Genomic DNA, 13762 nt, shown 5'->3' with positions numbered 1-13762 from the left:
GATTCCAAGCAATTTAATGTTTATTGGGGTGTTTTTTAGGGGATTGTCTATAAAAACAATCATTTATCTTTTGTAATCATTCCCGTTCATTCGATGGCAATTTGGATGATTTGAAGTGAGTCATGAAGTTTGGGGATTTTTTTGGAATATTGTGTCTATTCAATGACACTTTTATAATTTTGGATTTAAGGAACAAAAATGGTGGTAATCTGCATGTACAAAAATAAATAGTTTCTTTATAGGCAATCTCACTTTAAAGAGAAAATAATGGATTAGTGTGATGGTAATATTAGGGGTTGGAAGTGGTGGTTTGCGGCAGCTTCAGTGTAGAGAAGACGGTTTATCAGACAAGGGAAAGGGGTAGGGTTTTATTGTAATATAATAGGTTAAGTGTTCGTAAAATCGAACCGGAACGATTAATTGGATATGGGGCTGAAAGCGGTTTAACTTAATCGGTAAATTGGTCGATTCTACTGTCTTAACTTGGCAAGTCTCGGGTGGTCAAAAAATTGTTGAAAAAAATAAAAAATATTTAAACAAAAATTTACTAAAATATGAAAAGCATATAAACAATGATTAAAATGAAATATATTCAAATGAGTTAAAAATTAATGAAAAACAATAGATTTTAAAGCATCAATTTGTGTTTAGGGATATTTTTAAAAATTTTCAAAAAAAATTGGAAAATGTAAAAGTGAGTATTAATGGTCAAAACAATTTTTAATATTTACCATAATGTAAAGAATATTAAAAAATATATTACAAATCAAATTTTTTATTTTGAGATTTATATATATTTTTTTGAATTTTTATTTTTAAAATACCAACTAATTATTGAAACCGTCCGAAATCGGAACTGCCAAGGGATTGGTTCTGATCTAACTGGATGGTTATCGATTAGATCATCCGGTTTTTTTTAACAATAAAAAGGACTGCACTTTTAAAAAACTATGTTTGTGGCATTCATGTGATTCTAATTTTACACATGCTTAATGATCAAATAAAAAATACAAAAAAAATCCAAGCTTTACACATTGTATCGTTAACATGTGTCAATATCCAACAATAAATCGGAAATATCCATTCAGTAAACTTTGAAATCTAGGATTTTACAAAGCACACTGTTTAACTGTTTCTATAAGTCCATGCATAAATGAGTCACCTCTTAAAAATCTTAAGTTTTTAAGGACATGTAATATTCTCCGATATGGAGATCATGAATATGAATAAATAAATAAAATTTGAATTTTAAAAAAATATTTCTATTAATAAAACATTTGGACCATCGGTTTTAATTATTTTTAGTTGGACCACTTATTTGCATCTGTCTTTAAGATGGATGCTTTATACGTCGGGGACAGTAAATGTAGAAATGCGTCGCATGAAACAATTTTACTTTTACAAACTCAATCAACTTTTTCTTTTTTATCTAATAATATTAAATAGGTGCGATTTGTATAAAGCCGAGGCTCTAAACAATCAAAATAGAGCGTACCTTTGAATAATATCGAGAAATGTAGTTTTCAATATTGAAAATCTTTGCGATAGCCTTAAAATGTATTTTCATCTTTAATTATAAAATTTAAAGCTTAAAAAATAGTGCAGATTATGCAAATCTATGAAAACTTGAAACTCTTTAAAATTAACGATCCAAAATGCTTATATGTATTTCTAATGTCCATGCATCTTGATAACGAGATGATCAATTTGAAGACATTTAACAACCTCTTCAATGAAATTTTTGAGGTGGGCTCTAATTTGATTTTTTATAGCCTTGGCTCTATATAAACTTTTTCCACATTAAATTTATCTACAAAATTTAAAAAAGAAAAAAAAATCCCTCTAAGACTTAGATTTAAATCTCACCAAATGGAGAGTGCGTTAATTGGGTTAAAAATTCCTCTAAGACTTAGATTTAGATAGGAAAATGGCTGGGTTTTGGTTGAGAGAGTCGTCTTCCTAGAGGGAGAAGTTGGTAAGGGATTAGGGTGGAGTGATATGGGGGGTTTCATAGAGAGAGAGAAACAATGCGTATGGTTTTGGAGAGGAAAAAATGGTTCGTTAAGTGAGAAGTATAGGTATTTTAATTTTAAAATGTGAACTTTTTATTTATAGGTAGATGAAAAAATAAACCATTTTAAAATTAATAATCTGATATAAAAAATATCATGAGATACCTAAAAAAGTCCAAGTTGAGACGTATCTATATTTGTCCATTTGATTTCCCCTTGAATGGATTTTTGTGGCACGTGCAATGAATTTTTTCCAGCAGCCATCTATTTAGACCCAATGAGAGGGAGACATCCAGTACTATACTCCCTCAAGAGCATAGTATACTTCTACTCTCTTTGTCAGAAAACTTATTTGAGAGGATTTTTTCAATATGAAAATTTGATAATTTTAGAATCACTAAATAATTATTTTCCAAATTTTTTTTATTAACTTTGAGTTTTCTAACCCTTAGATTTCACCTTCTAAAAATTGGATAGTTCAATTTTGAGATATTATAACCTATTCAATCTTGAGATATTAATGTTTAATCAAGAAATTCAATAGTGTAATTAGGAAAATTTTATTGAAGTTAATCTATATATTAAAGAGGTTATCCGTTATCTTCCAAGATTTTGGGCTCTTAAAACTGATCTTACATGGGGTTTTATCCGGGGGAGTAAGTGGACAGTATGCTCCTATGGGAGTAGAATATCTTTTGGGTAGTTAGTTTTCTCGTTTCTAAAACACGTGCACCTTACTCCTTAGAGCGAAAGGACGCTCATATAAGCAGGTCACTGCAATTCGCCTTCGTCTTTCTCACTCTACAATTTGCTCTCTCACTCTAAAATTTGCTCTTCTCCTCTGTATAGTTGCAGGGAGCATTTTTCATGTACCAGTGAGAGAGAAGGGAATTCTTCTCTTTCTTTTTAGAGAGAGAAAGGGAGGCTGTTGTCCTCTCTTTCGATATCTTCGATGGCAGGAGAGGGGCCTGATTCAGAGACCAGGCCCTCATCTCCTTCTCAGAAGAAACCCACCAGTCCCACTTATGTGAAAGCCATTTCTGGTTCACTCGGTGGTATAGTTGAGGCCTGTTGCCTTCAACCCATTGATGTGATAAAGACTAGGTTGCAGCTTGATACCAGTGGTAATTACAAGGGGATTCTCCATTGTGGTACCACCATTGCAAGAACAGAGGGAATTAGGGCGCTATGGAAAGGTCTTACACCCTTTGCGACTCATCTAACCCTAAAATACACGCTGAGAATGGGTTCGAATGCTTTGCTTCAGTCTGTGTTTGTAGATACAAAGACTGGGAAGCTCAGCAATGGAGCGAGAATGGCATCTGGATTTGGGGCGGGAGTGCTCGAGGCTCTGCTTATCGTTACCCCATTTGAGGTCTCTCTCTCTGTAATTTATTTTCATTTGCCATCATAATCCAGTTTGTGTTTAATTGCGGATTTCTGTCACTAACTACAGTGGCCTTCAAGGTTTGGATTGCATGAGTTGTGGAAATAATTTCAGATTTTGAGTTTTTCTTTTTGAATTGATCTACGAAGAAAGTTCTATATAATGAATTTGATTCTATATAAGGTTTGCATGCTAGAATTCGACCCACGGTTACTAAACCTCGGACGTCATCTTTTGATGTGTCTCGGTTGCGGCAAATATTTTTTACGGTTGGCGGCGAAAATTGCATTACAAACTGAGAATTTTGGATTACGGTTTCTTTCATTGAGATGTTTGGGATGAATCATAAGTGAACTTTGAAATTCCCCCTATCAGACACTTTGTGAACTGTGGTGGAAGGGAGGGACACTGCCCACGCTTGAAATCACATTAATGTGAAAATCTCGGTGTGTGTGTGTGCACGCGCCAGCACCCCTCTCTCTCTAGAATGTCCCAATGCACATGTTGAGGTAGTGGATGTTGGTTTGGTAGAGGTTTTATGCTGAATAGTCAAGCATATATGCCATCAATTCAATCAAATTTCATGTATTTACATTACCAACTAAATAGAATAGTTTTCTTGTGTCAGTGTTAGCTTTGGGGAAATGGAAATGGCAATTTTACTTCTCATGCTATGAGATGGCAGTACTAGTACATAATGGCAATGGAGCTGTTGAAATCCTCAGCACATGCAGCAACCTTCTCTATCAACTCCAAATGATGAGAGTTTTGGGGCAGCGTAACATTTTGTTTGGGAGACAAATCATAGCAAGCCAGTCAGTTAGGAACTATGGGCTCTTCTCCTTGATTGTCCCATGTTCACTTTGTATCTTTTTCTTGATAGATACCTTTTTGTAATTATAAAGAAAAATTAGGGGTCCATTGTCTTGTCCTGACTTCCTTTCGATCATCTTTCTATTTAGGAGCCTTGCGGCTTGGTTCTACTTGAGCAGTTTTGAAGATATAATTAGGTTTATATAGAAGTATTCGCTTTGCATGAGATTTAACACTGATGGATTTTATTTGGGGTAGATGCTCAAATGGCAAGTCATGCATCTGCACTGGAAACTTCTCCGAGATACTCATACTTTGTAATTGGAAGCATTGTAAAGCAGGTGCCATTAGCCAAATAGAAGGAGACGCTGTTCTAATATGAGAATTGGGAAATGATGTGAGTGGATTCATTTGAAGTTGGGATTGCATTCTTCTGGTATTATATTGATCGTTGAAAAGCGCCTTGGTGGATTTTCTTGGGAAATTTTAAATAAAGGAAATGCCTATGTTTCATGGTTTTAGATGGCTTCATTGGGAGGGAATGTATGATCCAATGTAAGCTGGATTGTGCATCATGAGGGAGTATTATGGTTATCAAATTAAGGGGATTCACAACTTCTTACTTATGGCCTGAATAGAAAAAGTCGTGAGTTAGATATTATGATTAACTAGGGCCACAGAACTAATGATCAATCTCCATATATTTAGTACTGATGGAGATCAAGAGCTAGATGATCGAAATATTTAATTTAGTTTTTTTTTGTTAATTTCATGGATGTGGGTGTACATCTTTTATTTTATTAGGGTTAATTTTTTTACGAACTATAATATGAGGTTAATCTCCTATAGTTCTATTTTTTTATTTTGAGTTTTTCTATTATTCACGAGTACTATTTATGGGTAGTATTCATAGGCTACTGTTCACAGGGGTATTTCTGAAATTTTAGTATTGAATCTTAAATTGTTTACTTGGATCTCTAGTTAATTTTAGGGTTTCATAAGCTTATGAAAGGTGGGACATCACATTCTAGGATGCTTATGTTATTGGAATGAATTTTATTTTATGAAAGAAAAAAGTTCTTCTCTCTTTTTTCTTTTTATTATTTACATGTATGTTTTTCCTCCATTATTGCTGATTTTTTCTTGTTTGAGGTTCGGGAAAAGGTGGATTTAATTCCCCACCATTCCGTCGTGCATGAAGTAGTATCAGAGCTCGGTTCGAAGACGGTTAGAGATTGTGATGGCCAGTCATGGAAGTTTTAGTCGTAGGGATCCCAATCTAATCCGTTTGCACAAGGAAATCAACAACTTGATGGAGAGGGTTACACAGCTATTGCGCAAGGGAGACATTATGTGCTAAAACCAGGAAGAGATGGTTTAGTAACCATTTCCTACATGCTGCATAGGAGGTTTGGGCACACTTCTTGGAAATCTTCAGGTTCTCATGGATAATGCAGGTTACCGCGGCTGCTCTATTTAGAGAACAGCTTGTCCTCCCTTTCCTTCAAGAGGACTTTACTATAAAAACTATGCCAGGCTGCTATTTGTTGGACTCTTAAGGACAGAGCAAAACAAGTGGACATTTTTTGTTCTTACAAAACCAATATGAAGAAGACCAAGCAATTAGTGCCATCTCCAATTGGGACAGTCAAACTCAAATTTGATGGCAGTTCAGCAGGAAATTCAGGCCCTGCCCGTGTTGGAAGGATTTTTCGAAACCATATGGGAGATGTTTTAATCACATTTTCAGGGCCCGTAGGTTTAACTGATTCTAATGAAGTGAAGGTCATTGCATTGCTCTAGGGAGAGTGTAATGGACCTAAGGTGGCCAGCAGTAGTCTCCACCAATGTTATATCATGGACAAAGGGAGAGACACTGACCCCATGGCTCTCTGTTTTGATGAAATTTGGGACAGATGTACAACCATACAAGTAACTTCTGTGCATACTCGGGGAAAAGCAAATTGCTATGCTGGCTCATTAGTGAAAGTGGGAATTCAAAGGCTGCAAATATTCATAGCACATTCCCCATTGTAATTTCCTTTTTTATTTATCCTGATATTTTGAGCTTAGCAAACATTTTTGAACTTGCAGGTTTTTATTTTGAGATAAACTTAAGTCATCAATCCGGAAATGAAAAAAAGAATAATAAGACTAAAATTTTAGTCTTAAAATTATTTTAAAAACTTGTTTGGGGTAAAAACACTCACTTTTTTTATAAGTATTGAAAGGTCTTAGAGAAACCTATTCAAATGCATAGAAGTAGTGTTTTCTTAATTTTATATTGAAATATAATCTGAGCGATGAGTTTTAATGCTTTAGAGTTTTATGGTTATCTATGGTTATAAACTCAACTATTGACCTTGTTTGGTGAGAGCATTATCTCATTCTTGAGAATGTCAAGAAAACTGTATCTTACTCCTTTTGCATTCTGGTTTGTTCTGTTCTTTTTTGTTTTTATAATAATGCTGCTTGTTAGTGTTTCTATTAAACCAGATCATGATTACATCAATGGTGCGTAATAGCTGATGCCTAGAAATGTACATATATAATAGTATCTAACGAATTGAACCCTGTACATAGAGATTATAACTTTCGAGGTTCTCCTTAATCAATATATCATGTGAGTCTAGCTGTCCATTTTGGCCGTTCTTCCCATGGTGTTGAAACCAGTTTGTATGGAGATCAAGTATTTAAATCTTTGAGTTTGTCCCTCCCAGAAACCAAGCTAATGTACCCCACCTATTCATCTCTGTTGGGTACATGTATGAATGCAATTGGGAAAAATAACTAGAGAACTGATGGGACATAGAAATCAAGGGTATGTTAAACTAGAGGTCAATGGAGACATGATAACTTATTTGTGAGATGGACTCTGCAGCTTATCAGGGTGCTAATTCGTCTCTTAAATTCTCAATATTTCAGATCAGTGATAAAAAATGGCCGGCCCAACTCGGGACTCCACCAAGTCGGCTCGGATCGGGACCCTAGAGAGTGTGGGGAGAACATCGGAAGCACCCTACTCTCACCTTTTTTTACTGTCTTTGGTAATTTTATAACAAAAGTCTTCTACCAACTCGGCTGAGTCAGATCAGATAACTTAGGTTCGGGAGCATAGTTTGTCCTGATCCCTGTGTCCTGGTTCTTCACTGTTTCAGACCTTTAGGACCTGTTTAGGCATTCAAAAGAATTCCATTACAGAATGCAGTTGCTTGGATTAAGTGATTTTCATTTTTCTTTTTGTGCATAGGAATGTGAGAGTTTTGGCTGTGTTTCATAATAAGTGGGGGAGCTGAACCGCCTATAACCTTGAAAAGTGGAGCACACCAAGCTATTCACTCTGCACTCCTAGATGGATCGGAGAGTAATGGACTCATTTCTTAATAATATTTCCGTTAAATGTGCTTGTAAACACTAGAGGAACTTTACAATCCTGTTTTTTATCAAAAAGGAGGCATAGGACCAATATTGGACTTCCTTTTCTAAAGACGACGCAGTATAAAAATAGACTTTGCGTTTGCCCATGAGTTAAAACATGAGTTTATGCATTGGAGTTGGATCCCTGTCAGACCAAATGATTTGTCAACAGATGCTTTGTGGAGTCACTGAGTTGGTTTGTCGACAGCAATGTGTACAATAGAGTTCTGTTTGGATAGAAACCTTTTCCTGATCAAAGGGATCCTGACCTTTAGGAGCTGTTTTGACATTCAAAAAAAAGTTCCATTACAGAATGGAGTTGTTCAGAATAAATGATTTTCTGTTTTTCATTTGTGCATGGGATTGTGAGAGTTTTGTCTGTGTTTTATAATAAGCAGGGGAGTAGAAAAGTCTACATCCTTGGATAGTGGAGCACACCGAGCTATTCACTCTGCACTCCTAGATTGGTTGGGGAGCTTTGGATTTAATTTCTTAATAAATTTTCAGCTAAATTGGGTCCCTAAATGCTAGAGGAACTTTTTTTTTGGAGGAAAAGGTTCTAACGCTAGAGGAACTTTACAATCCTGATTTTCATCAAAAAGGAAGGAGATGACCAATATTGGACCACCTTTTCCAAAGTTGATGCAGTATAAAAGTAGAGTTTGTGTTCGACCATGAGATAAAACATGATTTTATGCGTTGGAGTTGGATACCTGTTGGATCCCAATAATTTGTCGACAGATGCTTTGTGGAGGTACTGCGGGGGTTCGCGGCAATGTACAATAGAGTTTTCTTTGGCTTGAAACCTTTTCCTGACCAAAGGGATTCTGTACATGGGATATTGGATTGGAGGCTATCTGAACTGCTCTTTTACATCAGAAAATGGCTGAGTGGGAGAAGTTTTGCTTATGCCAACTTTATATAGTTAGAAATTCACAAGTGTGAATTAAATCCTAGGTTAATCTTTAGGTTATTTTTTGTTTGTTATGTACCATTTACTATTGTCCCATTTAGAGTCATTGAAGTTGCAGTACAAAAGCTTGAGCATCTGTCAAAGAAATAAGCAGCTAAAAGCCTTTGAGAAGGCATCAACCTGAACTGAACTGGATGTGGTATAAACCAATTCACGAGATTGTTCGATGCAGATTTCAAATGCAATTACCTGCATTCAGAAAGCTAAGGTAGGTTTGCATGAACCGTTGCCCTTAAAGTTCACACATTTTACTAGTAGAGTTTGATATAAATTAGTGCGGCACCCAAATAAAAGTTATATCTTTTTTAGGGTCATTGAGATGTTGGCCACAATTTACAATTGAGATACTATGAGTATTGTGGATGTTAGGAGTGGCAACTCATGTGGATTCATGAATGAACAATTTACATTTGAGATATGATGAGTATTGTGCATGCTAGGAGTGGCTATTCCCATGGATTCATGAAGACCAAACTTGTCCAAGGTCTTCCTGGAAATCCCAGTAATACTTATCCTTTTAATCTCAGATTTGCGTAATAAAAATTCAATATGCTCGACATGGAAGTATCGAATATTATTACTCCCCATGAGGACTACAACATAGACATAGTTCCAAAGGACTGGGACCCATATAGAACATTGCAATTGAGACGTGTACTGGATCTTCCATCTAATGTGGTACTCCCACTCACTTTTTGGCAGCCAGAACATGTTTCCAGCACATTCCGTTCTCTTGGGTTCCTCCTTTTCTTGGGAACTCCTACTAGGGTTGTTAAAGAAAATCTCTCCTCTCATTTGATGGGGTCCAATGTGCATCTATATAATGCATCACAAGGTATATTTTGCGTTTTAAATAATGGGGATCAATTTGATTCTAGATCAACTTTGATAGAGAACTCGAGCATCAATATCCTTCAATTATTCTAAAAGTATATTTATTTCTAAAATTTTTAAGGGGGCTGCCATGGCACTCCCCAACTAAGGTGCTTCTGGCAAGTGATTCCTCACTCCAGTTACTGCTTCCACTCCCCATCCCACTCAAGATAACTACGTTCTGAAATGAAAGAATAATAAGCCCGACTGCTAGTGGATTTTTTGCGGCAGCAAATGATTAGTGGATGTTAAGAATTGATAAAACGAGTTATTTCCCTTATAGAACTCTTGTGAGGAGGGGGCTGTGGTGACCAAATGATACAAGGGTAGAAATACAGATCTAGGATTGTGAATTAGTATCATGGTGGGCCCCACAATATTGAGAGAGCTAGAATTAGAGAGCACAAGGCAAAGATTCCATACATCAAAATTATGTTTTTTTCTGAAGATGGTGACAATATATTATTAAATTATATATAGCACAGAACATTCTCACGAGTAGTGAGACAATGGCAACCCACAAATTGGGTGCTCTTATACAAAAAACTGTATTGTATAATCAATCAATGTGTACTTCCGAACCCCAAAGCGAAGAATCAAATGGAGGACCGGGCGGAGAGGGGTGAGAAGAGAAGGGAGTGGAGATACTAGGCTAATTTGGGTAGAAGTGAGTGGGGAAGTGGGTGAAGAGATCGAGAGAGGGTACGAAGGAAGGAGAGAGAAAGGAGGAGGAGAAGAGAATAACATGGAGGGGTTTCAGGGTAGGAGGAGAAAGACAGTGGCAGGAGAGGGATTGGGGTCACCTACAAGGATTCAGTGATGCATACTTTTATTCTATTTTTATTTTTTGGAGGGGGGTGGGGTGGGGGGGGGGGGGGGGGGGGGTGTGGAGGAGGAGATGGAGGAAGAAAGCGGTAAGAGAGTGAGGAAAAAAGAGAGGAGAGGTGGAGAAGAGAGGCAACCACAATCAGTCAAGAATAAAAACACAAAAAAGGTCATGAAATTGGCGAGGGCTATGAGATGGAGGCACCCTCTTTGGCTAAAGCATCGGCCTCGGTGTTAGCCTTCTGCCAAGTATGACAGATTGGAAGCTGACTTGAATGCCTGCAGAAATGAAGAGCACAGTGAAAAATATGAGTGAGACATCATGGACACTGGGCTCTCTTGTTGGCCCAAAGAATGATATAGGCATTATTATCCCCTTCCACAATTAACTTATCCCCCCACCTGGGGTCAAACCTAAAGAGACCTTTGAGCAAAGCACTGGCTTCGGCCTAAGTGGAGTCAACGATGCCAAGAAAGCTGTTGAAGGAAGAAATGTTATTCAATAAAATCATGGAAAATTCCAACATATCCACATGGTCCTGGATTACTGAACGAGCAGCCATCAAAGTTTAATTTGATGGCACCCTGATTGTGAGAACACCAATGGGAAGAACGAGAGGGCTTGGGGGGTGTAAACTTGATTATATCTGCCCAATGAGAGATGAAGTCTGGCTTGGCAAAGTCTCAATGTTTTGGAGTTAGCCAAAAAATGGAGATTGCGAGCCTTCCAACCTATGGAACAATATTGGCTGAACAGCTCAGGTTGAATCCGGCTGATCTGGATGGCCAACGTGGCATGTGAGCATTTGATTTTTATTTTATTTTTTCTTTTTATGAATCTGATTGATCTGAAATTTTTGGGGCATGTGCGCCTAAACTAAACCTTCCACAAAAAAAATGCAAAAAAAAAGAAAAAGAAAAATTGGTCAACTGTGCCTACCGTTGGCATTGAATGCTGGCTGTTTGATGGTTCAATTGGGGCCGTCCTGGCTACAACTATTCCATAGGTCAAGAAGCTCATAAAATATTTATCTTTAATTATAATAATAAATTTATATTATACAGTGGTAGAATATGGGTTGTAATCTTGTGATTTGGTGAGTTCTTGTATTATTTCTAATATATATGTCTTCCTCCTGTCGGTTTTGTTGCAGTTCTTTTATCCATGTTTTTGGTCATAATTGCTTCTCTATGATTGTAACAAGAATTGCACCTTTCAACATTACCAGCTTACATCCCTCCCTCTCTCCTACCCGCCTAACTAACTGACCAACCATACAAATCAAAATCTATTGCAGGTGGTGAAAATCAGACTGCAACAGCAAAGAGGACTAAGCCCTGAACTCCTGAAATACAAGGGCCCCATCCATTGTGCCCGGATGATCATTCGTGAAGAAGGTTTTCTAGGTCTATGGGCAGGGGCTGCCCCTACAGTGATGCGTAATGGGACAAACCAAGCCGCCATGTTCACAGCCAAGAATGCTTTTGACACTGTACTCTGGAAGAAGCATGAAGGAGATGGCAAGGTTTTGCAGCCATGGCAATCAATGATTTCAGGTTTTTTAGCAGGAACTGCTGGCCCCATATGCACTGGACCTTTTGATGTAGTAAAAACAAGGTTAATGGCTCAAAGCAAATCTGGAGAAATCAAGTATAAAGGCATGGTTCATGCTATTCGAACTATATATGCAGAGGAAGGGTTATTGGCGCTTTGGAAGGGGTTGTTACCTAGGCTTATGAGAATACCTCCAGGCCAAGCCATCATGTGGGCTGTAGCTGATCAGGTCACAGGCCTCTACGAGAGGAGATACATACACAAGGCTACTGTATAACTGTAATTCTAAGTGAAGAAGATGCATGCATGGGCCAGTGTATAATTGGATCTAAAGAAGGCGAGATGAAAGGTTCTTCTGTTTCCTCTCTGATGGTTTCTCTAAATTAGTCCTTTTCATTGTGTGGAATCTTATTTCTTGGAGATGAAATAAAAGCGAGAATTGGGGTCGTCGGTTTTATTCCACCTCTGCTTTGTTGAATTCGTTTATGTGAGGATTTGAAGGGATGTATTTTAAAAGAACATTGGGAGATCTTTTTGTAATTTTGTAATTTTGGGGGCCAAGAATGAGATTTTGGGGCTTCGATTTGCTTTCATTGCAATTGTATCTAAATCAATCGACATTATGGTTAAGCAAAATAATGAATTTAGATTACATTGCATTGCGTAGCTAAGGATGGGGAGGGCAAAATTATTTTTATTTAATTTAAAAGGTGTGATGGAGAGCAAACTTTTATGTTTTGATAGGTCAGTGATGAACAGTAGCTATGGTGAGCAAATCTAAATACTTGTAGGCATAATAACAAGATTGAATGTTTCAGAAAAATCGACTCAAACAATGTGATTGTGTCCTTTAATAATTAGTCTAGCCTTAAGTGTCTCTAAGCAGCCATCAGTGCATTCATATTTGAAAAACGTAAAATTAGCTCCCTATTCATGCTTGAAAAATGTGAAACTAACTCCCCAGTAGTTAACATGTAGGATTTCAATTTCTTCTTCCATTGTAAAATCTCATCCTAAATGACTCAAGGCAGAAAAAAAAGATGCCTTCGTAGCTCTTCTTACATAGTTGTTCTCTTTAAGAAAGCATGGGTGTTGCATGGTTGTTCTATTCCAAACATAAAAGATTTTATAGAAAATGAAGGGAAAAAAATTGATCATTCACCATCTCAGATTCTTTTCCACAATGCATCTTTTTAGTATGTGCAATTTGGTTGGATTCAATATAGGATGAGGTTTCCATGAGGCCTAAGCTTCAAGAAAACAAAGTAAAACCTCATCTCAAATCATTGTCCAGAAAGCACTTTTGGCAAAAGAAATCTCTATGATGACTCTTAAAATCAATTTCCAACACCAACAATAAAATTTGAGAAAAAAAAAAAACAGTTCTTGCAAATCTATGGACACTTATTTTTAGGGCAAAATTGATGGTTTAAACAATTTGTTACGGACACCATTTTTAGAGCTTGAAATTCTTTCGTTTTTTTCCACAACCATAATATTCAAGTCGAAATAATTGATGTAAAGGTTTTCCAATGTTCAAGTTGAAATAATCGATGTAAAGGTCCTCCCTCCCTCCCTCCCTCCCTTTCTCTCTACATTGAGGAATGCAGTGCCTACAGAATGCAAGTACTTCGGGTGCAAGGACTGAGCCCTTGTGGTTTCCTCATGCTCTTTTTTTCTTTTTCTTTTTGATGGTTTAGTTATGGTATACAAGACGCATTGGATGCTGCTGCAGTAGTCAAACAACCTGAGAAGACAAATGTGGTCCCCATTCCACTCATGTCTCATGCTAAATCTCGATCTTTTGCTAAGTTGTTCTGGCCCGAATACGTTTTGGAAAAAAGAGGATATTCTTTCTAAAGCACATGAAGTGCCTATTTATATCCTTCCGATTAGCTCGAATATAT

The 13762-nt window shown here is 37.0% G+C and overlaps 1 protein-coding gene across 1 annotated transcript; it reads left to right on the top strand.

Moving 5' to 3' along the window:
• Positions 1–2810: 2810 nt before the first annotated feature.
• Positions 2811–12514, top strand: MSFC1 (Mitochondrial substrate carrier family protein). Its single transcript, XM_006843569.4, has 2 exons — positions 2811–3387; positions 11599–12514. Exons 1-2 carry the CDS (start codon positions 2965–2967, stop codon positions 12130–12132), a joined length of 957 nt encoding a protein of 318 aa, XP_006843632.1. The 5' UTR covers positions 2811–2964; the 3' UTR covers positions 12133–12514.
• The last annotated feature ends 1248 nt before the right edge of the window (positions 12515–13762 follow it).

The sequence above is a fragment of the Amborella trichopoda genome, chromosome 8 (genome assembly GCF_054954075.1).
Source record: "Amborella trichopoda isolate Santa Cruz 75 chromosome 8, AtrichopodaSantaCruz75HAP2 v2.0, whole genome shotgun sequence".
Taxonomy (NCBI): Eukaryota; Viridiplantae; Streptophyta; class Magnoliopsida; order Amborellales; family Amborellaceae; genus Amborella; species Amborella trichopoda.
This window is presented reverse-complemented; position numbering and strand designations above follow the sequence as displayed.